The sequence below is a fragment of the Mesoplodon densirostris genome, chromosome 14 (assembly GCF_025265405.1).
Source record: "Mesoplodon densirostris isolate mMesDen1 chromosome 14, mMesDen1 primary haplotype, whole genome shotgun sequence".
Lineage (NCBI taxonomy): Eukaryota > Metazoa > Chordata > Mammalia > Artiodactyla > Ziphiidae > Mesoplodon > Mesoplodon densirostris.
Genome location: NC_082674.1, coordinates 51,442,235 through 51,469,581, shown reverse-complemented (window position 1 = coordinate 51,469,581; position 27,347 = coordinate 51,442,235). Strand labels below are relative to the sequence as shown.

The window sequence follows — 27,347 nt, the reverse complement described above, 5'->3', positions numbered from 1 at the left end:
GTCTGCTGCTGTAATTCCATTATGACTTAAAGATCAAGGTTTCGTTCTAGAAGTGCCAAACCAGGATGAGTAGAGACAGATAGATAAATTCAATTTTAAAAGAAACAGAAATTCTGCTGAAGTGACATGCAAAGATCTCTAATCCTTTTCTAGTTACAAGTGATCTTTCATGACCATTTATTTCACATTTAGTTGCTAAGTTACAAACAAGATTATAAGTATATAGACTACTTGAGTAGTCTATGGGAAAATGAAAACAGTCAGACTAAAAGTTGCTGAGACTTCTGAGGGAAAGTTGTTGTTGGCCCCTGAATTATTTGCTACTTTTCCCATAAATAACATTTGAAAAATTTAAACATACTCTAGTCTTGTATTGACCAAAAGGTACAATTAATAACTGGCTGAGTAACCAAATACTCAGTGAATTCAGGAACAGACCTCAGGCCCAAGAATCCCAGGTCCTAGAATGGATTTTAGAGTGTTAAATCGTGGTGTTCAATGGCTCTTTTCTTCCAATGCAGTTTCTTCTGTTGCATTATATTAAAACTACTAGATTTATACAGCATTACCAGCAAATGCTTACTAAAACAATAATGTTTTAATGACTTGTTTTCTTCTTTCTAGTCTGTAGATGTTGATTGGCCCCCTGCTCTGGATGACTAGCTTTCAATGGGAAACAAAGAGTAGGGTTTTCCAGCAAAATGTGGACGTCCATTCAGCATACACTGTAAAATGGCTGTTTTTACCCACCATAACGGTGTCTTGGAAACCATTTGGATCATGTTGATCTATCTATTTTTAAATTTGTTTTAACATCTCAGGATCTATGTACGTGTATATTTTGTGTTGAATTGTTCTAAGGATGTCTTATGATTTTTCTCGTTCCTTCTCCAACCCCCCACAAGCCAAACTATGAATAATGAAACCATTCATTCAGAGAGGTACACAAACAGGATACATTCTCTGAAAATCTGAGAAGCTGTAATTTCTTTCAGCAAAATTGCCCTCCACAGGATAGATACCACTTTTTTGTTTTGTTTTGGTTTTGGTGGTATGCGGGCCTCTCACTGTTGTGGCCTCTCCTGTTGCGGAGCACAGGCTCCGGACGCGCAGGCTCAGCGGCCATGGTTCACGGGCCAAGCCGCTCCGCGGCATGTGGGATCCTCCCGGACCGGGGCACGAACCCGTGTCCCCTGCATTGGCAGGCGGACTCTCAACCACTGCGCCACCAGGGAAGCCCAGATACCACTTTTAAATCAGGTTTAAAATTTTTTAAATGATCTTGATAAAAGTTACATCTAGATTTATGCAGCACAGTATCCTTGTAATATTCTAAGATACCAAATGCAAATCTGACATCATTAATATTTTTCCCAGTAAGCTTCAAGCAAGCTATTACCAACAGAAGTGTGTTTTGGTACAATTTGTCACAAACCTTAATGACTCCAAGTTACACTTTTGACAATCTAAAATTGTCAGTATGTTTCCTGGGGGAGAGAATGTGAGACTTAGGAATTGAGGCATACCATAATAAGAGACTTTCATAAATCTTTTAAATAAGGAGTCACAAGTGCCTTCAATGACTTCAATCCCAGGGATAAGATTTTGAAAAATTGACATTGCTAAACAAAGATAAGCTGATATTATTCCAGAGTGCTTCAATGTATTATCCAATGTCAAACATCTTCATCAGGTAGATAGGGTATTATCATCTCCACTTTATAAATATGAAAACCAAAGAATAGAAGTGAACTGACTTATCTAAAATTGTTAGTTACTTCCATATCTAGGACTAGGACTGAAGTTTCCCGGTCCCTAGAGTCTTTTCTAATAAATCTTACTATTGAGCATCTGCTACATGAAGGAGGCAACCAAGAATGTCATTTTAATGGACATAACCATGAGAATTGACTTTTGGAATTTAGATACCAAATCAAGCTTACCAAAAAATTGCCCAAGTAAATTTCACGTGAGCTCATATGATTACCATTTGTTAATTAGTTAATCATTAGTTGGTACTACGAAGAGGAAAAACATTAAAGAAGCAAAGAAAATGGATAGATCATTAAGAGAAAAGTTTCAGAAAAGAGTCTCATTAAAATTTCAGATTTAAGTGCAATTTCCATCACCCTGATTCAACTTTCTGAGCTTATTTTAGAACACATGTGACTTGGATAGTATTGGATTATTCAATTTCCCATCTCTATATTAAACATGATTCAGAGATACTAAGTTGTATCATCATTCACCTTAAGAATCAGGAAAACGGTTTAACTGACATGAAGAAATTTCATATGTGAATAATAGCAAATAACTTTTTCATTATTTTTAATGCCGGTAAATGAGAAAGGGGTAATAGAAATAAACTTGATAAAAGGGTAAGAACGTTTGTGTGGATGTTTCTCAGTTTTGGGGGAAACTTTGCTACAAAAGAGATTTAAATAATTTGGGAAATAGTCTTTTGCAGGTTTCTTTTTGGCTCAGCTTTGAACTTCTTAGTGGATCTGCAAATGGAAGAATTAAGAATCTCCTTAGCAAACTTAAATTAGAAGACTTGTTTCTTAAATTTCTATTCCTGGGATTATACAAAATTTCAAGAGTAAGCATTAGCTGCAAATACTTATTCCAAATATCCATATGAGACATAGGTTGTTAAAAATTAATGTAGGTCTTTATTTAAGCAGAACAGAAGACATTAGGTCATGAGAGTACTACATAGTTTAACTTTTGCCTGTATAAAAATATTTTTAAATTACTTTTGTGATCTTCTATAGCTTATTTAAAAAACAACAACAACAACAACAACACTTAAGAGAAAGGGCCCTTTGTACTTTTAGTATCTCTTTGTCCCAAATATAGTCCGTGGTTTAGTTTAGGAAAAACACCGAGTACCTGGAAAAGTGGGGAAAAAAATTTTGGTAAAATGAAAAATTTCCCAAATAAGATAACTGGTTTCATTTACAAGTTATATGAAATCAATTTAGAAGTTAGATTTCTATTTCCAAAGAGAAAAAAGCGTCTTACTTAGATAGATCTTTTGGGGCTTTATTCTTTGATTTTTAAGTCCATATGAGAATGAACTTTGATGTAAGCTTTCCTGAGTTGATATTTTAAAATGCTGCCCTTTATTATTATAGGGAAAATATATTTTATACTTTTCAATTTTTTCATTTTGAAATAATTTGAGACTTGCATGAAAAGTACAAAGAATGTTATTCCCAGAAATGTATCACCCTGAATGCATTAGTGTGTAATTCCTACAAACAAGGACAAATTCCGACAAACAAGGACATTCTTCTACTTCCTCACAATGTAACTATCAAAATCAGATTAACACTAATATTACTATTATGTAATCCACAGACCCCCCCCCCCTCAAATTTCACCAGTTGTCCAAAAATGTCCTTCATAGTCAGGGGATGAAACTTTGTATTTAACTATGTCTCTTTAATCTTCACCAATCTGAAACAGTTTGTCTTTCCTTGACTTTCGTTACTTCAACATTTTTGAGGATTTCAGGCCAGTTATTTTGCAGACTGTTCCTCATTTGGGCTTGCCTGATGTTTCCTTATAATTAGGTTCAGTTTGTACCTTTCTAGCAAGAATACCACAGAAGGGAGATTATCTTCTTGCATCTTCTCAGATGTCACAATTTTGATCACTGCAGTTACTGATGACTGGGCTTTGATCAGTTAACGAAGGTGGTGTGTGCCAATCTCCTTCACTTTTATAGTTACCCTTTTTCCCCTTTAATAAGTATCTTGTAGGGAGACCTTCAAACTTTCATTCACTAGTTTTAGCATTTATTGAAGATTTTCACCTGAATCTATTACCACAATGATTATCAAATGATTTTCTAATTCCACCATTCCTTTTGGCATTACACTGAAAGGTAGAGCTTTCCCTTATTGTATTTCTAATACAGAGACATTCCAGGCTCATCTTGTATTTCATCTGCACCAGCCCTGGAATGGGCTATTTCTCTAAGAAAAACTGGTTCCTTTTCATGGAAAATGATAGAAAAAAGATCTGGGCACTAGGTGTGCTCACTGCTGTTGCAGCATTGCTGCTACCAAGCCCTCTCATGGCATGCACACATGCACACACCCCTGTATACTTATCTACATATATTGAAAATTATGAGTTTATACCAGTACTTCCGATTCCAACCTTCTTCTAGTTTTCCCCCTTTCCGCATTTGTAAGTTCTTTCTGACAGTGAGAAATCTGGGTCCATTAGCCTTAATATTTTCCTTAATAGGTCATTCCCCCTCGTAAGTCACCAATCTCCTGTTGCTGCATCCTTATTTCAGATCACTGAGACTGCCCTCCCTACTACCCTCAAATGTTCCCAGGCTCCACACTGTAATCCCACAATGGGCCACCATCTTCGCCCCCTGTGGCAATAGGTAACTGTACCTTGCTCAGAATAAGCAAATGACTTTTGTCCTGAATTGTTCAGGAAGGGAGAGAGACAGGCAGGAAATAAGTCAGGAAGGCAGAAAATGAAAATCTCTTTAAAAGGCATTTCAGTACTCTACAAAAAGTATCATTTTAAAGGACAGTTACATATGTAAGTATATTCAGATACAGCATTCCATAAAAATGTCTAATGTTTCTAAGCAACCAAAACTGCCTTTCTCTTTAAGGAGGATGCTAAAAATACAAGAAAATCTTGATAATTTTAAAGTCAAACAGCAACAAATTTTTTAAGGGTTTTAGAATTTTTTCCATTTATTATATTATCAAGAAAAAAAAATCACTGTATACAGGATATTACAAAGGTAATAAAATATTCTGTACAAAAGACATTTTGACATTTAAAAATTGATTTCAACTTTTAACATTAAATAACTGAATGAGAACTTTTAAAAATCATTTTTTTCAGTGCTTCCAAATTCATTGCAGTCATTAAGAAGCATATACAAACTCAGAACAGTTAAAAAAAATAGAATAGTGCCCTTCTGCAGGGATCTGGATTCATCATAGTCAACAGTATTTTTAAGTACATTCTTTTAAAATGGAAGTCATCTCCAAAAGGGTTCATCTGGTCTGAACCATGCATTTAAGTATGCCCGTTACCCAAAAACTTTGTGTTTTCCTTTCCATCTCATCTTAAAGCTATCTGAACTGTGCAGCAGCGACCAATATTTTTAGCTGATTACCCAATAAAATCAAGTGTGTCACCAATGAAGTCTCCTGAGACTGAATTCCACAAATGGGGTCTCCAAACACTCCAACTTATTTTTCACTAAATTTTATGCAGAGCTGTAATGTTCTGCTTAAGAAAAATAAGCAAGATGAATGATACCTTTAACAAAGTTTATATTTTACTTATCTGCTGATATTCCTGAAAACTTGATTTACTGAAGCACCAACATTCTGTACTAATTACTGTGTATTACTGTTCACACATAGGTATTTAATGAATTTTTGGTGATTCTTTAAATTTTTGAAGTCCAATAGTAAACTGAAATTGTAGAAATAAGAAATGTAAGAAAAAAGAGTATGATAAATGCTACTCCCTTTAAGTAGATAATTACTAGCAGGTACTTTTTTCTAAAGCCACAGACATTTAGAATAGAAAAAATATTTAGAAGAAATAATTCTTTAAAAATTGTATCTGTGTTTTATTAGTGAAAGTAGTGGTGACATGATTACTTTGGAGACTTTACTGATGTTAAGTTTGTACTTTAAACTCTGCTAAGATGTATTAGTTAAGATATTAATTTGACCAAGTCTTAGACAAACAAAGGCATAAAACTGGGTAAAGACAATTCATACATTTATCTCTGATTCGCTACCCACTCCTGGGCTTATAATGTTAAATAGCATGAAATTTTGTATTATTAGTGATGCAAAAAGCACCCTAATTTTCCCCCTCTCATACTCAATCTCCAGAAACAAAACAGATCAGAAATCTTTACGTGGCCACTTCATTAGCTATGATGAGACTCCTTCTTAGGAAGATAGTCATAATACTCCCAATTCATAGTCAATTTTGGCAAAGAAACTGAGTCATAGAATTTCAGAACCCGAAGTCATTAATTGACCTTATCTTCACTATACAATAGGAAATGTTCTGGAAAGAATATGGCCAAATGAAAGTCCTCCAAATTTGGGCAATAGCTAGCCATTCTAAAGAGGAAGTCATTCCAGGGTTCTTACTAAAGAATCTAATCCATAGTGATCTGTCACTCTGTGAACTGGAAGGAGTGTTTGGATTAGAGATTATCAGGGCCACAGGATATATGCATATGTTGGTTTACTAACAGCATTTGATTTGCACTATACAATTTACAGTGTTTCTTCTTCTGCATTTTATATCTGAAGAGACAGGCCCATAGAAAGTGTGATCTGCTAAATATTAAATGACTTCTAAGTGGCAGAGCTGAAGATTCAAACCCAGATGTTGACTAAAAATTACTCTTTCCATTTCTCCATGCTATTTAACATCACACAGTAAGTTTTTAAATCCCTCAAACAATCAATTAATGATAGAAGACATTATTTGGAGCTACTAGGCAGACTGGACCACCAATTCTAAGTCTCTCTTAACATGGACAGTATAATTAGTTTTTCTGAAGCATTAGGTTAGAAATTGACAACCCAGCTGTTTTTGTTCACTAAGGTTTTGAGTAGGGAAGCCCAGTTACCAATGTAAAAGGCCATTAAGATAGTAGGTTCTGATGACAGAAATCAGAATAGTGGTTTTGAGGAGTAGGTAGATTGGCAAGGGGCATGAAGGAAACTTCTGGGGAGCTGGAAATGATTATTTACATATGTAAAAATTCATCAAGCTGCAAATTTAAAATTAGTCCACTTTATGCACTTTACTATATGTTATCCCTCCAAAGAAAAAGACTGACATCTTTGAGAGCAAGACTTTCTCATTCACCTCTATGTCATTTCTAGCCCCTAACATGGTGCTTTGCACATTAGACATACAAAAATGTGACTGATCACATGAATACTGGAGTTTCTGTGCAAGGGTAAGGTGCTGAGGAAATGCACCAGAGGAGAACTGAGATTAAACCTGCCACACAGAGAGAGGAGGAGTAAGGTCAGAGATATGAAACAGTCCTAGTAACTGTAAAATTTCTATGCAATACAGTTGACACTACAGGAGGCACAGGGTAAAGTACGTCACAAGCCTGGTAATCTTGGCATCGTAGCTTTTCCTGCCAGGTTAAATACCTTTCCCTTTAAAAACCATATCCTTGTCCACATTTTTTATAATCATACCTATGTCAATTTCACCCTTCCCTCTCTATCAATACTACCATTTATTCAGCACCAACTGTGCCAGGCATTGCGCTAAGTGATGGAGTTCCAAAGGTGAAGGAGAGAAACTTCATATAACTGTATATAGTTCAGTGAGAGGAGTTCTGCAGTAGGGTGGGTATGTGTAAAGCTGTGCCTCAGCTAGGATCAAACTTCACAGAGAAGCCCCATCTTGAAGGCTGCTTGCTGTGGAGGTAAAAAGCAGAGGCAGAGTGGGCAACATGCGAAAGGCATGGAGGACTAGTGGCCTGAGAGAGTCTTCAAGGAATGCTAACTATGCAATACAGTGTATGGAAGAAGGGGTATTATCTTTAACTGGGGCAATATGGAAAAGATTCTTGTTAGGGAAAAAGAATGAAGGCCTAAACTAAGAAAGCAGCAGGAATGAAGAAAGGACAAATGCAAGAGAGTTTCAGGAGGCAGACCCAAAAGGACTTGATAACTCTTTGAGTGTGAGGACGAAAAAGAATAAAATACGATTTTGAGGCTCCTATTAAATATCTTGGATGGTAGGGTAAATAGTAATGCCATTAATGAAAGTAGAGAATGCAACAGGAGTAGCCAGTTTATAAAGACATTCAAGTATCGTAAGAGAAAGCTGAAGCTTTCTTCTGAGCACTGATGAGGTCACCCAGGGGAAAAAAGTAGCACCAACTGAGCGCTGGGGATGAGACTCTGGAAAGAAAGTCAACCTCAGAGAGGAGTATCTGAAGAGGGAGTGGTCAAGAGGATAGGTTATGGATAGGTCAAGCAGAGTGAGGACTGATAAAGAGACACTAGATTTGACAAGGGAGGGTATCTCTGGTCACTTTTCCCAGAATATCATAAGAAAATAGTAGGAGATAAAAGAGAAAGACTGATAGGCTAAAGAATGACTGGGAAGTGAGGAAATGGAGGCTGAAAGTATTTCGTAAGTCTGGATGTGAAGGGAAGGAGCATGATAGTGGTAGGAAAGGTGTTTATCCTTTCTCTTTTAGGCTAGAGAAAACAGTTACCGTGTTTATACTAGAAAAGCACTAAATGGTCATATGAGGATACAGAAACAAGATGGGAGAGAAGGAAGAGGGATCCAGTATACAAGTAGAGTTTAGGAAGCAAGAGGTAATCTTCTCCTCAAAACTAAAAGTAGGGTGATAAAAGAACAGATGAAAGTATAAATACATTTAGAGAAAAAGAAGCAAGTTGCCATTTTTTTTAAATTATAAAATAAAATCTGTGATCAGTAAATAGCACCTGAAAAATGAAAAATCCTTTGGAAATACTCTGAACACAAATGTAGCAGGACCTTGATTCAAATTACATAGAAAAATAACCCCACAAAACAAGTCAGTTGTTTAATTTGAAGTATCCATTTAGATAGCCTAACAGTCAGTGTTTAAGCTGATAAGTGCTAGTTACTACAAAATTATAGGATTCTGTATTAAAAAAAAAAGTTCACCATCTATAAGCTACTATCTGGAGATATCTTGGGTTCATATTTTGAACAGGAAAGAAATGCCTTCATGTTTTTTCTCCCCGGTAAGTTCTACTAAAGTATGTTACATGCTTATGATTTTTAAAGTTATACAATAGAAGTATTTCTTTTGAAATCATAATTTCTAAGAAATATTAATGATAGTTAGGTGTCTTTAATCTTTTTCTTTCGCTTTCCAAACTATTCTGACCCCAAGTCTTACCATGCTCTCCTTCTCATTTCCCAGTATCATTCAACTCAGAATTTTAATTTTTATGACATTCACACATTCCCCATTTTGATGAAATTGACTAGCTTTAATCGTTCCAGTAAATTTATGGTTTGGCTGGATATTACACTTAAGTGAAAAGACACATTGTTTCTAGCTAGAAATATGCTCAACATTTACGTACATTCTAGTTGTAAAATAAACTAGGTCTTTATCTTTAGCAAGTTACTTAGCATCATGATGATTCCATCACAATTAAGATTACTGTCCAAATTCTACAGTCATTTTCCCATTTTCTCAACATTTACGTACATTCTAGCTGTAAAATAAACTAGGTCTTTATCTTTAGCAAGTTACTTAGCATCATGATGATTCCATCACAATTAAGATTACTGTCCAAATTCTACAGTCATTTTCCCACTGGGATTACTCTGCTTTCAAACAACTTGGGTCACCATTATTAGTCATCAACCTGAATGTACATGATTCTGATATAATAAACTCAATGTCACATGAAGCAGAACTATAAAAATCATAAACATCTAATAATTAAAGGTATTCTTTCTTTCAAAAGCCGAAGTTCTATTAGTAGTTCTTTGAATGTTCAATAAATATTTACTGAGTGCTTAACAGGAAGCAGACACTGTTCTACAAATGTGGGATTCAACAAAAACACAAAACTTTGCCCTCACGGAGCTTATATTCCAGTATGGGAAAACAAATATAAACAAACAAACAGTAAAGTCAGATAATGAGTGCTACAGACAAATGTAAAGGAGGGGAGACATGGAGTGCCAATGTATATATAGTCATGGAAGGTCTTGATCAAATAACAGTTGAGTGAGACTGAAGGATGTAAGGCATAAGGTACACATACAGCTGCGTTTATTTTACAACTAGTTCCCTTGCTGTGGAGCACGGGCTCTAGGCATGCGGGCTTAGTAGTTGTGGCTCACGGGGTTATCTGCTCTGTGGCATGTGGGATCTTCCTGGACCAGGGCTCAAACCCATGTCCCCTGCATTGGCAGGCAGATTCCTAACCACTGCACCACCAAGGAAGTACAAAGGGTCTGACGCAGGAGTGTACTCGGTGTTTCTGAAGAGGAGCATTGAGGCTAGAGTGCCTGGAGCTGAATGAGAAGGGGAAAATGGTAGTGAATGAGGGTAAGAGAGGGAGTGTGGGCCTGCTAATTTTAAGGATTTTGGTCTTTAAGTGAGATGGGGAGCCACTGGATGGTTTTGAGCAAGTGAATATGGTTTGATTTCTTTTAAAAATAATCACTGTGGGGCCTCCCTGGTGGCGCAGTGGTTGAGAGTCCGCCTGCCGATGCAGGGGATACGGGTTCGTGCCCCGGTCTGGGAGGATCCCATATGCCGCGGAGCGGCTGGGCCCGTGAGCCATGGCCGCTGGGCCTGCGCATCCGGAGCCTGTGCTCCGCAACGGGAGAGGCCACAACAGTGAGAGGCCCGCATTCCGCAAAAAGAAAAAAAAAAAAAAAAAAAATAATCACTGTGGCTACTTCAGGGAGAACAGACAGCAGGAGTACAAGGATGTAAAGAGAGTTTTTGGAGGCTATAATTCAATCTATGCAAGAGATGATGGTGGTCTGGAATAGGATGTTAATATCAGAGGTCAAAAGAGGTGGGCAGGTGATTTTTTAAAGACATTTAAGCTATCTGCTGAACCAGCGATAAAATAAAGGAAACTGATAAAGCCGAAAAAAAAAAAAAAAAGAGGTGGGCAGCTTAAGACATATTTTGAAGGTAGGGCCTACCAGATTTGCTGATGGATTGGATATGAGAGATAAAAGAAAAAAAAGAAGCAAAGATGACTCCATTGTTTTGGACCTGAGCAACTAGAAACATGGCATTGCCATTTATTGAGTTGAGGAAGACTGAAGGATAAGCAAGTTTGGGAGGGAAGATCAAGAACTCAGCTCTGGATGTGTTGAGTTTGAGCTTTAATTACATCTCTATGTACAGATGTCAAATAAGCAGTTTTATACACACACATAAGCTCCAAGTCTGGAGTTCAAGGGGTGGGTCTAAGCTAGGGGTAAAATTTGGGAGTTGACAGCATGAAATTGGATGAGATTACAGTGAGTTCGGACACATAACAAAGAGGACAGGTGCAAGGAAACTTCTTCCTCTTAAAAACATGGATGTAAAGTTAAAATCATAAGCAATTTTAAAGGTATGGATCTAAATAGTTCAAAATGTAGAGAACTCCCATACCTTGAAAGCTTACTTCAACTGCCTGCTGCCCAACTTAACATTTCAAAGAAATTTTGATTTACATGTAAATCTAAGAAACTCCAGAAAGCCTCAGAAAACCCCTTAGGGGTCACCTTGGCCCATTGGCCTCAAAAATAATAAGGAATTAATTTTTCCAATGACATAGCCATTACAGGTTTTACCTTAAATTTGCTTAAAAGCAAATATCAGTTAATTCATTTAACTAAGAATACATTAATACATTATAAAAGAAGTATAAAAAGATGTAGCTGGAAAAACTGAAGCCTTGCTCTAATGTTCTCCTCAGTCTGTCCTGAGAAAATGTGGCAGGATTCTCATGCTAGAATTCCCACCACACACAGTATCAGATCACATGTTTCAAAAGAAGAAACAGTAAAGCTCTTTTAAATTTCTATTTTGGAATTTTCCTTTTATGACTTTCCAACTTTGTATTCTACATACCCAAAGTTGGGTTTTTTTAATGGAAAAAAATTGATTTTATTCAATATTTAACATGTCACAGATTCATAATACACTGGTTTACATAAATTTTCTTTGTATGTAGGATTCCACAATGCATCATAGCCTAGGAGTTCGGTCTGTGTGGATTTATCTACTTTTGAAGCAAAAGTCTTCTGTAAATGCTGGACTTTTTCTAACTCTTCCTGAATTTGGGAAATGAGTTCATCCTTCTCTTTTAGCTGCAGCTTCAAGCAGTGAGCATTCATCTTTTATATCCCAACAAATTCTCTGCCAGCAAAACAAGAAGCTCCCAAGACAAGATTGCCCGTTAGAGGAATCCCCTACATACCTAAAGTTATAATTACAGTTGACCCTTGAACAACACGGGGGTTGCAGTGCAGACGCTCAGTGCAGTGAAAAATCTGTGTTTAAAACTGTACAGTCGGGCTTCCCTGGTGGCACAGTGGTTGAGAGTCCACCTGCCGATGCAGGGGACACGGGTTCGTGCCCCAGTCCAGGAAGATCCCACATGCCGCGGAGCGGCTGGGCCCGTGAGCCATGGCCGCTGAGCCTGTGCGTCCGGAGCCTGTGCTCCGCAACGGGAGAGGCCACAACAGTGAGAGGCCTGCGTATCGCCAAAACAAAACAAAACAAAAAAAACTGTACAGTCGGCCCTCTGTCTCCAGGGATGTCTTCTGCATCCATGAATTCAACCAACCTCAAATCGTGTGGTACTGCACTACATATTTAGTGAAGAAAATATGAGTATTAACTGGACCCGCCCGCACAGTTCAAACCCGTGTTGTTCAAGGGTCCACGATATACTGTAGTATAGTCTTAGAGAAATATATAATGTTGCATTTATAAAGGTAGTATCAAAAGGGTTACCTTTAAAGGGATTTAATTCTTGAATCACCATTTATATCTTACAAGTTAACCTGAAAAAATTCAAATGCAAATGAGTCACTCAATTGTTCATTCTGCATAGTGCCAATACCTGAATACTGACTATTTTGAACAAAACTATGACTGTTTGGATTAGTACCATTTGATGGTCCTGACTCATTTATCATACTGTTATCTGCACAATTAAAGTCAGATTCCTCAAATGCCTCTGACTGTGAAACAAAAGCAGTAGTACTAGAACTGGCGACTGCTGACATACTGGAAGAGGACATCTGATGGAGCTGTCTTAAGTCTCTTGGGTCTAACACTGAAGTACAGGCAGGATTTTCAAGATTCATGCTCACAAGTCTTGGATTATCAGTCTCCCTCATGCTGTCATTACTGGGCGTTATCATGTTCACAGGGCAATTGGGCAGCATGCTGGCATCAGAAATACCATATATGTCAGCTGGTGGCACGGATGATGCTTCCATTCTGCCTATGTCATTAGTATTGTTATAAATGCAAGCATTAGACACATTCAAATCACTCACAACAGACATATCCAGGAATGGTGGGATAACTTGTGAATTAGAGGAAAGTGTCCCTGTTGAAAAACTACTCAGTGAATTTGTATTGACTGAACGTGAGGTGGCGTGGGCCACTGATGACCAGCTTGAAGAAGGCTGAGGTACCATTGGGGGTATGGCTGAAGCATGATGTGGCAATGCACTTGAGATGGACGCAGATGAGGAATAGTAGGATTCTGCTTGGCTTGAAACTGGCCCGGACGTTTCTGTCAAAACTGCACCATAAGAAAACAAGATTGGTTCTGTGGGGGAGGAAATGTATTTGTACAAAATGGAAATGAACAAAATTATAAAAAGCATTACTTCTAAATTAAAATTACATAAACACATAAAAAATTTTAAAGGAAACCAATGTAACACTTCAAATAGAAATGTTAAATAGCACTAAAAATTATTACGAGTCCAAAATTGAATTCATTAATACTAATTGTTTTACAAATACCTATAAAATAATTTTGGTAAGTTACTTTGGCATTGAAAATTTCACTCCAGTTAAATGTGGAAATCTAGCTTCTGAGGCCCTATAAAGGTATTTTTGAAATGTGAAAGATAAATATCAGAATTTCAGTTAATGGGCCTCTAAATATTCAAAATCATTTCATATTCTCCTCTTTAGGAGAAAATGGAGGGATGGAGGAAACATTCATTAGGGATGACTTAAAAATCTACATAAATTTCCAAGCTATATTAAGATACTATTCACTCTAAGGTACTACAAAATTCCCAGTCAGAAAAAGATGAAGGAGTCTGTATTTATTTACATGTTATATGACTGCTGTACATATTAAACCAAGAAAAAGCTCTGATTTAAGAATGTAAAAAGAAAAAAAGACTTCTAATTAACCCTGGTTGAATGATCTAAACCAGAATTTGGCAACTTTTTTTTCCATAAAGGGCCAGACAGTAGATATTTTAGACTTTGTGGGCCATATAGCCTCTGTTGGAACTACTCAACTCTGCTGCTATAGTACAAGAAAAGCAGCCATAGACAATATGCAATCAAATGAGCTGTGTTCCAGTAAAACTTTACAAATAAATAAATAAATAAAGATAGGCAACTGGCCAGATAGAAATCATTTCTTCCATGACACACTGTAATTAGTAAAATTACCACCATATGAATGAAATGTAATTTCTCAAATAATAAATCCCCAAAACATAATCATAGTTGCCAACAGGTCTTTTGGAAGCTGAGATCAATTCATTCCATATTCATAGCATAAAAAATATGTAGGAGTGGAATAAATCAAAGAGGCAGTTTTCATTCCTAAGAATGGAATTCCAATATACTGTGCAAAGCACTGGTCTCTCTAATCACAAGGAATACTCTATAGGGAATAAAATACCTTTTTTGATGTATCTTCCTTCTCCAGTTGATCCTAGGGGACCAGGTCTAGGTCTTTCAGGAAAATTAACTCCTATGATGAATTTTTTCCATTATTAAATGTAATTTGAAAAACAACAGTATATCAGTTAAAATTTGAAAAACTGAATAAAGCAAAACAAAACAAAACAAATTTACTTAAATACAAATCAATCCAAAATGTTCAGGGACTTCCCTAGTGGAGCAGTGGTGAAGAATCCACCTGTCAAGGCAGGGGACACAGGTTCAAGCCCTGGTCTGGGAAGATCCCACATGCCGTGGAGCAAATAAGCCCATGTGCCACGACTACGGAGCCTGCGTGCCACAACTACTGAAGCCTGTGCACCTAGAGGCCGTGCTCTGCAACAAGAGAAGCCACTGCAATGAGAAGCCCGCGCACTGCAACGAAGAGTAGCCCCCGCTCGCCGCAACTAGAGAAAGCCAGCGGGCAGCAACGAAGACAAATGCAGCCAAAAATAAATAAATAAATTTATTAAAAACAACAACGACAAAATATTCTTACCACAATCCTGCCACAGTTTCTGGAAAAGTAGAGTTGTTTTTTGTTTCTTTGCTTTATTGCCATATGTATCTGTTTAGAAAGAAACCGAGAAAATGTGATTCATCATGGGATTATGCTTCCTCTCCTTTAATAAATATACAGATGTTTTACTCCTACATAGAAAATGCTTTAAATAAATGTACATAAGATGGATTTATAAGTGTCACAAACTACATCTCAAGTCAGTAATAAAGGATATTTTTCTTAGTAAAAAATAGTTTATAATATTCATCTTGTTTTCTTATAACACCTACAAGTCACCAATGTCAATTAATGCAGTAATGGCAGATAAGGACCAAAATGGAGACTACTTTCTGAGTGGCAAGTATGCCATCTATCAAGAGGGCACAATAAGGACCAAAACAGAATCTCAAATGTAAAACAAATTTTTTTTTTTTTTTCTTTTTTTGGCGGTATGCGGGCCTCTCACTGTTGTGGCCTCTCCCGTTGCGGAGCACAGGCTCCGGATGCGCAGGCCCAGCGGCCATGGCTCACGGGCCCAGCCGCTCCGCGGCATATGGGATCCTCCCAGACCGGGGCACGAACCCGTATCCCCTGCATCGGCAGGCGGACTCTCAACCACTGCGCCACCAGGGAGGCCCGTAAAACAAATTTTGATAAACAGTTTAGATACTTTGAAATTATTCCAGATACCTTTCCTAAGGAAGAGATTCAAAGAGCACAAAGATCAGTCAAAAATCAACCAAAAACTTTCAGGAAAAGAAACATAAATTATGAATAAACACAACTGTATTCAAGTGTATCTTACAAGAAAATGTTCTTAGCAGGACTAACTTCAAGAAATATATAAAACATTACCATGAAAAAGTCATACCTTTTTCGTCTGGCAGATATCTAAAATCCATAGATTCACTAACTTCCTGGTCAGAAGGTCTTCGCAACTGCATTTTTACTGTTACCGGTTCCATTATAGCTTTGCAATATGGTGGAGTCTTGAAAACAATGGCTACTTGACGGTGTACATCAGCTTGTGAAAAGATACCTTTTGCTTCCCAATCGTTCAACACAAACCGAACTTCTATGTCATCTAGTGAATACGAAAGCAAGTAACAATGGGAAAAGAAAGTAAAATGTATCTATCAATCTAAAATATATTCTGAATTCAATGAAACAAACAAAAAAAACAAACAAAAAATACCTTTCTGAACTTTGTCACAGAGTAGAAATATTTCATCTCCTCCTCTGACACTTCCACAGTTCTTGTTTACACGACAAATCCTTAATTCTGCAGTATTAGGAGCACCTAAATATAAAGGATATTTTTAATTTTTTTTTATTAGTTTCTGCTTTATAACAAAGTGAATCAGTCATACATATACATCCGTTCCCACATCCCTTCCCTCATGCATCTCCCTCCCTCCCACCCTCCCCATCCCACCCCTCCAGGCGGTCACAAAGCACCGAGCGGATCTCCCCGTGCTCTGCGGATGCTTCCCACTATCTACCTCACGTTTGGTAGTGTATACATGTCCATGCCTCTCTTTCGCTTTGTCACAGCTTACACTTCCCCCTCCCCATATCCTCAAGTCCATTCTCAAGTAGGTCTGTGTCTTTATTCCCGTTTTACCCCTAGGTTCTTCATGACATTTTTTTTTAAATTCCATATATATGTGTTAGCATACGGTATTTGTCTTTCTCTTTCTGACTTACTTCACTCTGTATGACAGACTCTAGGTCTATCCACCTCATTACAAATAGCTCAGTTTCGTTTCTTTTTATGGCTGAGTAATATTCCATTGTATATATGTGCCACATCTTCTTTATCCATTCATCCGATGATGATAAAGGATATTTTTAATGGGTTGCTACCTTAGTAATATGTCTTATTCCTTTCTGATGGAGAATTTTAGGAAAACAACTTACAGGATAGATAAAAGCTTTAGAGTATAAATAAATTAAGGGCACTCAATACCTTCATCATCCACATCTGTCCCTTTCTTTTCTTAAGCGCATTACCCTGGTTTAGAGTGTTATGACTTCATTTCTAGGCAATGACATGTCCTCTAATTAAATCTCCTTGCTTCTAAATTCTGATTCGTCCAATCCATCCTATACACTGTCATCAGATTAATCCTTTTAAATCATGACCACAACCCTGTGGCAATGCAGTTTTCATGCTTCCTATTATCTGGTCAACATTATTCCAATAATTCCCTGGCATTCAAAGCTCTCCATGATGAGGATATTCTGATTTACCTTTATAGTTCTATGTCCCACTATCCTTCTACATGCAAAACTGGTATAGTCATACACCACTGGTGGGTGCATATATAAGAGTATACAAACACACAAATATTTGAGGGCAATTTCATAATCTTTTAACACTATAAATATCCATATCCTTTGATCTAGCATTTGCCAACATTTCTACTTCTACAAATTTATGCTAGAGACATTTGCACAAGATATGCACATGTGGGATATTTATTGCAGAACAATTTGCTAAAGCAAAAGAAAAGAATTGAGAAGGAAACAAACCAAATGTCTTGTAATAGGATAATGATTTAGTTAAATTATGATATAAGGAAATATGCAGCTACCGAAAAGAATAAGGTACCTGAAAGGTAAAGAGGTTCAAGATATGTTGCCAAGAGGAGAAAAAAAAAAAGTTTAAAAAAAAATCAATGACGTTTTTCAAAAAGTTGCCAAAATATATTGAGTGAATGATGGTGATGATGATGAAACAAGGTATTTCTATATACATGAAGAAGAAACCAGTGAAATATCTTTGGAGGATGAGATGTATAGGAGGTTTACTCTCCTCATTATCTACTTCAGATAGATAACATCTACCCCGTAATGTTTGAATTTTTCCTATAATGAACACTCTTTTTCTAATTACAAAAATACTTTAAAAAGTCATTTTAAAGAGCTAAGGCTACAAATACAAGAAAATAAATTACTTACGGTTGTCATAAATTGGGTTAGAGACAATAGGAGGTAGAGCAGTTGTCAAATTACCACGTTCGTCAGGGAGGAAAACTTGAAAACATAATCTCACCACATTGAGGTCACAGTCTTCAATATCAAGCAGCTGTTGCTCAGGGACTGAAAAGTACATTTTTTTTTTTAAGAATACAGAATAGTCACATAGAACTAAAATCCTGCTAAGTCCTCCTCCCTGCCCAATATAGCCTATAACCTTTAGTAGCATCCAAATCTGTCCTAACAAAAATAGAATGGTACATAATCTCAAGACTGCCTTTAATCCTTTTCATCATATAGTCACTATCCAACATAATTTGTTAAGTTATGACCATGGTCAGGAAGTAACTACCTCAGTCATGTGAAATTTAGAGCAGAATCCAAAATTGACATAAATCAAATTTTTACAAAAATGGTTGCAGGTTATACACAATAGAGAATAGGCATTCATTCATTAATTCAACAAATATGTATTTAGTCCAGTCATGTATTAAGGACTCTGTAAATTATCTCCAAAATCTACCTAAGAATTACTCCATTTTACAGATGAGGAACTGATTTTAAAGAAATGAAATTGGGACTTCCCAGGTGGCGCAGTGGTTAAGAATCCGCCTGCCAATGCAGGAAACACAGGTTCGATCCCTAGTCTGGGGAGATCCCACATGCTGCGGAGCAACTAAGCCCGTGCACCACAACTATTGAGCCTGCGCTCTAGAGCCCGTGAGCCACAACTACTGAAGCCCGTGAGCCTAGAGCCTGTGCTCCACAACAAGAGAAGCCACCTCAATGAGAAGCCTGTGCACCACAACGAAGAGTAGCCCCCGCTCGCCGCAACTAGAGAAAGCCCTCACGCAGCAACGCAGCCAAAATAAATAAATTTATTAAAAATAATAATAATAAAAAATTACATTACTTGTCCAACATTTCACAGCTAAGAAGTGGCACAGAAGAATTCAAACCCAGGCCATTGAATCCAGAGCCTATGCTCTTAAAAACTGAACTCTATTAGAAAATTTTACATATGTTTTGCATAAAAATGACATACACAGCAATATCTACAAAAACTTAGATCAATATTTTAGGGATTAAATACCAAGAGGATACTAGAGGAGGTAAGTCAGCTAGTTTCCGTAAAGAAATTTTATGTGGAAACTAGGTTTGCTTAAAAAAAAAAAAAAGCTACAGCAGGAAAATTTTACAGTTCTGAAAAAAAAGTTTTTAACCATTCTTTATTACAGAATATAATATAATGACAGTTTGTTAAATTGCTATTTAAAAGAAATCCAGTTCCAAAGGAGGATATTACTGCCTTTTCAAAGATACTATAAGGTGCAGCAATCAACCATAACTAACATAGCCGTATTTTTAAAAATCATGAAATACACATATTAAATTATACGAACACTTTCAGTTTTCAGAAAGTACTGAAATTTGAAACACTAAATTTGAAAAGTTAAAACCCCAATTCTTTTTTTTTTAATTAATTTATTTATTTATTTTTGGCTGTGTTGGGTCTTCATTGCTGCACATGGGCTTTCTCTAGTTGCGGCGAGCGGGGGCCACTCTTCGTTGCAGTGTGCGGGCTTCTCATTTCAGTGGCTTCTCTTGTTGTGGAGCATGGGCTCTAGGCACGCGGGCTTCAGCAGTTGTGGCACGCGGGCTCAGTAGTGGTTCGTGGGCTCTAGAGCGCAGGCTCAGTAGTTGTGGCACACGGGTTTAGCTGCTCCGCGGCATGTGCAGACCAGGGCTTCCCAGACCAGGGCTTGAACCCGTGTGCCCTGCATTGGCAGGCGGATTCTTAACCACTGCACCACCAGGGAAGCCCAAAACCCCAATTCTTTAGTCTTACAATTAGCAATAACTAATAAATATGACAATGTATTTTTTAAAAAAAATCTAGTCTGATAATATCGATCTTTTACTTGGAGTATTTAGTCCTATTACATACATACATACATACATTTATTTATTTATTTTCTTTTAACATCTTTTTTTTTTACATCTTTATTGGAGTATAATTGCTTTACAATAGTGTATTAGTTTCTGCTTTATAACAAAGTGAATCAGTTACACATACACATGTTCCCATGTCTCCTCCCTCTCACGGCTCCCTCCCTCCCACCCCTCCAGGCGGTCACAAAGCACCGAGCTGATCTCCCTGTGCTATGTGGCTGCTTCCCACGAGCTATCCATTTTACGTTTGGTAGTGTATATATGTCCATGCCACTCTCTCACTTTGTCACAGCTTACCCTCCCCCCTACCCCCATCCTCAAGTCCATTTTCTAGTAGGTCTGTGTCTTTATTCCCGTCTTACCCCTAGGTTATTCATGACATTTTTTTTCTTAGATTTCGTATATATGTGTTAGCATACAGTATTTGTCTTTCTCTTTCTGACTTACTTCACTCTGTATGACAGACTCTAGGTCCATCCACCTCACTACAAATAACTCAATTTCGTTTCTTTTTATGGCTGAGTAATATTCCATTGTATATATGTGCCACATCTTTATCCATTCATCCAATGATGGACACTTAGGCTGCTTCCATCTCCTGGCTATTGTAAATAGAGCTGCAATGAACATTTTGGTACATGACTCTTTTTGAATTATGGTTTTCTCAGGGTATATGCCCAGTAGTGGGATTGCTGGGTCATATGGTAGTTCTATTTGTGGTTTTTTAAGGAACCTCCATACTGTTCTCCATAGTGGCTGTACCAATTCACATTCCCACCAGCAGTGCAAGAGTGTTCCCTTTTCTCCACATCCTCTCCAGCATTTATTGTTTCTAGATTTTTTGATGATGGCCATTCTGACCGGTGTGAGATGATATCTCATTGTAGTTTTGATTTGCATTTCTCTAATGATTAATGATGTTGAGCATTCTTTCATGTGTTTGTTGGCAATCTGTATATCTTCTTTGGAGAAATGTCTATGTAGGTCTTCTGCCCATTTTTGGATTGGGTTGTTTGTTTTTCTGTTATTGAGCTGCATGAGCTGCTTGCAAATTTTGGAGATTAATCCTTTGTCAGTTGCTTCATTTGCAAATATTTTCTCCCATTCTGAGGGTTGTCTTTTGGTCTTGTTTATGGTTTCCTTTGCTGTGCAAAAGCTTTTAAGTTTCATTAGGTCCCATGTGTTTATTTTTGTCTTTATTTCCATTTCTCTAGGAGGTGGGTCAAAAAGGATCTTGCTGTGATTTATGTCATAGTGTTCTGCCTATGTTTTCCTCTAAGAGTTTGATAGTTTCTGGCCTTATGTTTAGGTCTTTAATCCATCTTGAGCTTATTTTTGTGTATGGTGTTAGGGAGTGTTCTAATCTCATACTTTTACATGTACCTGTCCAGTTTTCCAAGCACCACTTATTGAAGAGGCTGTCATTTCTCCACTGTACATTCCTGCCTCCTTTATCAAAGATAAGGTGACCATATGTGCATGGGTTTATCTCTGGGCTTTCTATCCTGTTCCATTGATCTATATTTCTGTTTTCGTGCCAGTACCATACTGTCTTGATTACTGTAGCTTTGTAGTATAGTCTGAAGTCAGGGAGCCTGATTCCTCCAGCTCCGTTTTTCGTTCTCAAGAATACTTTGGCTATTCGGGGTCTTTTGTGTTTCCATACTTAACATTTTGGTACATGACTCTTTGAATTATGGTTTTCTCAGGGTATATGCCCAGTAATGGGATTGTTGGGTCATATGGTAGTTCTATTTTTTAGTTTTTTAAGGAACCTCCAAATGTACTTTTTTTTTGCGGTACGTGGGCCTCTCACTGTTGTGGCCTCTCCCGTTGCAGAGCACAGGCTCCGGACGCGCAGGCTCACCGGCCATGGCTCACAGGCCTAGCCGCTGCGCAGCATGTGGGATCTTCCCAGACCGGGGCATGAACCCGTGTCCCCTGCATTGGCAGGCAGACTCTCAACCACTGCACCACTAAGGAAGCCCTCCAAATGTACTTTTGACTGTTTTTATTTTAAACTATACTCAGTAGCTATCACAACATTAAAAATTATTCCAGGGCTTCCCTGGTAGCGCAGTGGTTGAGAGTCCGCCTGCCGATGCAGGGGATAGGGGTTCATGCCCCGGTCCGGGAAGATCCCGCATGCTGCAGAGCAGCTGGGCCCATGAGCCATGGCCGCTGAGCCTGCGCGTCCGGAGCCTGTGCTCTGCAACGGGAGAGGCCACAACAGTGAGAGGCCCGCGTACCTAAAAAAAAAAAAAAATTATTCCATTATCAGCAATCTTAAGCCTAGCATTTCAAAGAGGCTACAAAAACATATTTGTACAACTAAAAGGTCAAATGTTATGATACAAACACCTGTACCACAGCAGCATACTCTCCTGGCACAATTAGGTAGGCAATGAGAGATCTACCTCTTCAAAATAATTTTTTATAGCATTATAAATTTAGAGTTGAAGACATTAATGTTTCCCAATTCCAAAGATGAGTAATCAATAAACACAAAAATAAATTGACAAGTTTAAAAACAAACCTATGTGAATGGATAAACTGTGACAGCTATACAATAAAAAAGAACTATGGATATATATACAAACATGTATACATCTCGAAAACATTATGTGAGCAAAAGGAACTAGATATAAAATATATACCACATGATCCATTTATATGAAAATTCTAGAAAAGATTAACTGATGGCAACAGAAAGCAAATTAATAGCTGACTGGAGCCAGAGATGGGAGAGGGAATTGACCGGTAAGTGGACAAGGAAATTTTGTAGTAATAGTGGCGGTAGTAGAAATATTCCTTATCTTGATTGTGGTGGTGTTACATATATCTGGGTGGATCCTACCGTATATAAATGAGACCTCAAGAAAAGTTTATTTAAAATCTTTTAAAATAGCACATGAAAGAAAAATAAACTCGTTAATAAACCAGGAATGGGAATGAAGATATATTTATTATAAATCACAATATCACAAAAACCCAGAGAGGTAAGTTCAGAATAAGAGGACTCTTTTTTCCAGATACAGCTTGCCAATTTTGTAAGAGGTAGCTAAGAGGATGAGAAATCGAGTTGAACTCTCAATAGACTACAGGCAAAAAATAAAGGAGTTCAGGGTCTGCTAAGGATGGAGAATCTGATAAATGCCCAGTGCTTTGGTTGGGGCTCTGGAGGAGCTATACCCTAGGAGTAAGGGTGAACTGGATGCAGAGATACCAGACCTCACCTAAATCATTCACTAATTTTAGATGATCTGGGACTGCTAGTGTGACTAGCCACCCACCACAAGAAAGTCTTCTGAAGGGAGAAAACACCCTAGACCTAAACAACTTTGCATATAGGATGACTGGTATTCTATTTTAAATAAGCAGGCATAAGAAGAGACAAAGTAATTTTTCTTAAAGAAAAGAAAAACAACAGACTACAGAAACAGACCACAAAGGTTCCAAATAATGAAGTTTTCAGATACATGATTTAAAATAACTACACTTAATATATGTAAGGAGTTAAAGACAATATTGGGAGTTTAGTAGAGTACTTGAAACTATTGGAAAAGGAACCAAAATTCTAGAACTGAAAAATACAGTAAACTGAAATTTTAAGCACCATCAAATTTATCAACTGTTTTATAGAAAACACTTGTCTTTCTATATAAGCCAAGGACTAAAATCTATTTACCAATATTTTATACTAAGAGTTTTTGAAGTGCTGATTTACATTAAAGTCTTTAATCCATTTGAAAGCTGATTTTTATATATGGCAAGAGGTAGGGAATCCAACTTAAATAATCATTTTTTCCAGCTTTGCTTATCAAATATTTCCTCCCTCTCTCTTGATCTAACATGCCACCACTGTCATTTACTAAAGTTTCATATTTTCTTAAGTCTGTTTCTGGGCTCTCAATTTTACTCCACTGGTCAATTTGTCTATTGTTACCCCAATATTACTTAATTAGTACTTACTCATAATAAACCCTAATATCTCATAAGTATTTCTTCATAATAAACCCTAATATCTGATAAGGTCAGTTTTTCATTGCTATTACTCCTCTATAAATTATCCTCCTTTTCCTGTTCAGAATCATCTTATCACATTTAGTGAAAAATCTTGTTGGGAGTTGTTTGGAATTTCACTGAACCAGTATATCAATTTGGGAAAAAATGCAATGTTTATAATATTGATATTAAAGAACATGATATACCTCTCCATCTATTTAGGTGTTCTCTATTATCTCATAATAAAATTTTATAATTTTCTCTAAAGAAATCTTGATCATTATTTCTTAGAGTTGTTGCTAGGTATTTTATATTTTCTGACAATTTTTTCTTTAATTATTTGCTGCTGATGTATAGAAATGTAACTGAATTTTGTATGTTAATTGTACATGCATTCACCCTTTTAAACATTATATTAATAATCTGTATATCCTTTTGAGTGTTCACTGTAAATAACAGCTTCCAATAATTACAGGGTTTTTTTTTTGCGGTACGCAGGCCTCTCACTGTTGTGACCTCTCCCGACGCGGAGCACAGGCTCCGGACGCACAGGCTCAGCGGCCGTGGCTCACGGGCCCAGCCGCTCCGCGGCATGTCGGAACTTCCAGGACCGGGGCACGAACCCGTGTCCCCTGCATCGGCAGGCGGACCCTCAACCACTGCGCCACCAGGAAAGCCCTAATTGCAGTTTTATTTCTTCATTTTTGATCAGCTCTGTGCACTGGCTACAATCTCCAGTACAATGTGGAACAGAAGTGGCAAGAGTGCAAATCCTTTCCTCATTCCTAACTTTAAAGTGAATGCTTCGTATGTTTCCTCCACTTAGATAATGCTTGCAGTAGGCTTTTAAATATATAGCATGATACAGAATGTCTTATTTTAAAAATTCTGCAATGTGAAAAATGATGGTTGCAAAATCTAGCAAAAGAAAGCACGAGACCAAGCAAATTCTCTTAAATTTCTCTTAAACTAGTTTAAAATTTCCATTTATACTTGATCAAAAAGATACATACAAGGTAATAATTATTCTCCTTAATCTATCTTTAGCAATAAATGTCACTCCTTAGTCCTAAGAGCAGCGTATATGCAATAAGAATTTCATTTTTATCAAAAAGATATGATCATGATTTACTTGTTTTCAAAGTAGGGATTAAATTTTTTAAATCAATTATATAACACCTACTAGCTCTAGAGATGTGACTTTTCTAAAATTTTAATTATTGCTAAATATTACTAAAATTTAAAAAGTAATTAACAGGGCAAAAATGTACAGTATACAGATTAACAATTTTAAGAGCTATGTCTTATTTAAGGGAAAAACTAACAAAATTTAGTTATAATTCTTTTAATTTGTTACTTAAAATGTATAGTTATAATAAAAGCTAACATTTAAGCGCTTGTGTGCCAGGCAAAAGGTAAATGGTCATAGCAGTCTATCATTAATTACTCATTCTTTCAACATATTTATTGGGCTTCTATTATGTGCTAAAACAAATGCTAGATAGAGATATGAAAAGACAGTGCCTGCCCTTAGTGAGATTAGTGTCTGGATGAGAAACAGATGCATAAACTAAAATTACATAATGTAACATGAAAAGTGTTATAATGGGAGTATGCTCAAGGAGTACTGAAGGCATAAAAGAACTGCCCCAAGTTCTGCACAGGGTAATAAAGAAGGCTTTCTAAAATGACTGCAATGAAGGATAATGAACTACACAAGAGCTTTTTTTTCTTCTTGCTGTTTGGGCTTTAAGTGGTGAGGAAAGGCTCTTATTTTCTTGTATTAAACCAAACTTTTAGAGACAAGAATCTGTTAAGAGACTACCTGTCTTTTTAAACTGTATTCCCTTTCAGACTACCAAAATAAAAGAATCCCCCCAAACTCAACTGCAAAACAGCCTTTGTGCTCTCACAACAACTCAATGTCCTCTGTACATGGAAAAAAAGTAAAGTGACTAATAAAACAGAATTGCAAATACTTTATGGTAAAAATCTTATGGATTTTAATCACTGAATATTAGAATTCCTTACATGTCATTAAATACATAGCTAGAAAATGACAATTAAATTTTTATTTCCCTGCTTTTGCAGTAAGAGTCTCCTATGAAGTCTAACTGACATTTTTTTGGTGCCAGCTAAATGGACACTGTTAAAATTTGATAATGGAGCCCTTAAATAAATTCCTCACACAATTTAGACTTCAGCACATATTAGGTAATTTGAACAGGTATTTTACATGAAGCCTCAAGTTTAATAATACTTGACTGTTACATGTCCCTATCTGCAAGAGACAGTTCCTGTTTTAAAGAACTAATGGCAAGAAAGATAAGGACTTGCCTTAAAACATCCTAGATACATGCAAAGTAAAAATAATTTTTAATAGTCTTTGTATTTTCACATATTTGATCTTTAGGGAACAGACTCTCATAATGAGATAGTCTATAGACCAGAATTTGTAGACCCTATTCTGCTAAACGTTTCCAATTCCATTGTTTCTATATATCATAAAGATATAACACAAAGTTGGCTAGTATCTTGTTATCTTTACCAGTAGAATTTTCCTGTGTTAAGTGATACATCTATAAAAAAGTGTCAGTTCAGCTCTGACAAATTCCTACGTAAGTGATAGAATTTACCAGTATATCCTGAAAATAGCATAGAATAAACAACCAAGAAAGGTCTATAGCTGAGTTCAGACTATTTTAATTAGTTTTTAGGGTTTTGAGTTTTTTCAGGGGGATTAGATATTATGTTTTTTGCTTAATATTAGAAATGCATATTTTAGGTTTTTATTTCAATATTCTAGGAAAACAATAAAACGCAGAATAATTATTTCTATTATGAAAACCATTTCAGAATAGAGAACGAGGGACTTTCCTGGTGGCACAGTGGTTAAAAATCCGCCTGCCATTGCAGGGGACGTGGGTTCGAGCCCTGGTCCGGGAAGATCCCACATGCCGCGGAGCAACTAAGCCCGTGTGCCACAACTACTGAGCCTGCTCTCTAGAGCCCGCTAGCCACAACTATTGAGCCACGTGACACAACTACTAAAGCCCACGCGCCTAGAGCCCGTGCTCCGCAACAAGAGAAGACACCACAATGAGAAACCCGCGCACCACAACGAAGAGTAGCCCCCACTCACCACAACTAGAGAAAGCCTGTACACAGCAACAAAAGACCCAACACAGCCAAAAAAAAAGACAAAAAAAAAAACCCATCCTAGAAGGGCTTCCCTGGTGGCGCAGTGGTTGAGAATCCATCTGCCAATTCAGGGGACATGGGTTCGATCCCTGGTCAGGGAAGATCCCACATGCCGTGGAGCAACTAAGCCCGTGAGCCACAACTACTGAGCCTGCATGCCTCAAATACTGAAGCCCATGC

The 27,347-nt window shown here is 37.1% G+C and overlaps 2 protein-coding genes across 9 annotated transcripts in view; one reads left to right on the top strand and one right to left on the bottom strand.

The window, feature by feature from the left end:
- PUS10 (pseudouridine synthase 10) overlaps positions 1-2,445 on the top strand; it is a 71,571-nt gene extending 69,126 nt beyond the window's left edge. For all 4 annotated transcript variants that reach the window (XM_060117957.1, XM_060117956.1, XM_060117955.1 and 1 more), the window contains exon 18: positions 625-2,445. In XM_060117957.1, coding sequence (XP_059973940.1) covers positions 625-663 — 39 coding nt within the window. In that variant the 3' untranslated portion in view covers positions 664-2,445. The remainder of the gene's footprint in view (positions 1-624) is intronic.
- Positions 2,363-27,347, bottom strand: part of REL (REL proto-oncogene, NF-kB subunit) — a 48,139-nt gene continuing 23,154 nt past the window's right edge. The window contains exons 5-12 of one of the 5 annotated variants that reach the window (XM_060117952.1): positions 17,991-18,131; positions 16,222-16,326; positions 15,898-16,110; positions 15,024-15,092; positions 14,484-14,555; positions 13,102-13,379; positions 12,551-12,600; positions 2,363-2,504 (exon numbers count right to left, since the gene is read on the bottom strand). In XM_060117952.1, coding sequence (XP_059973935.1) covers positions 12,589-12,600; positions 13,102-13,379; positions 14,484-14,555; positions 15,024-15,092; positions 15,898-16,110; positions 16,222-16,326; positions 17,991-18,131 — 890 coding nt within the window. In that variant the 3' untranslated portion in view covers positions 2,363-2,504; positions 12,551-12,588. Of the gene's footprint in view, positions 2,505-5,442; positions 13,380-14,483; positions 14,556-15,023; positions 15,093-15,897; positions 16,111-16,221; positions 16,327-17,990; positions 18,132-27,347 lie in introns of those variants that run through there. The other 4 variants (XM_060117950.1, XM_060117953.1, XM_060117949.1 and 1 more) reach the window with 4 other exon arrangements.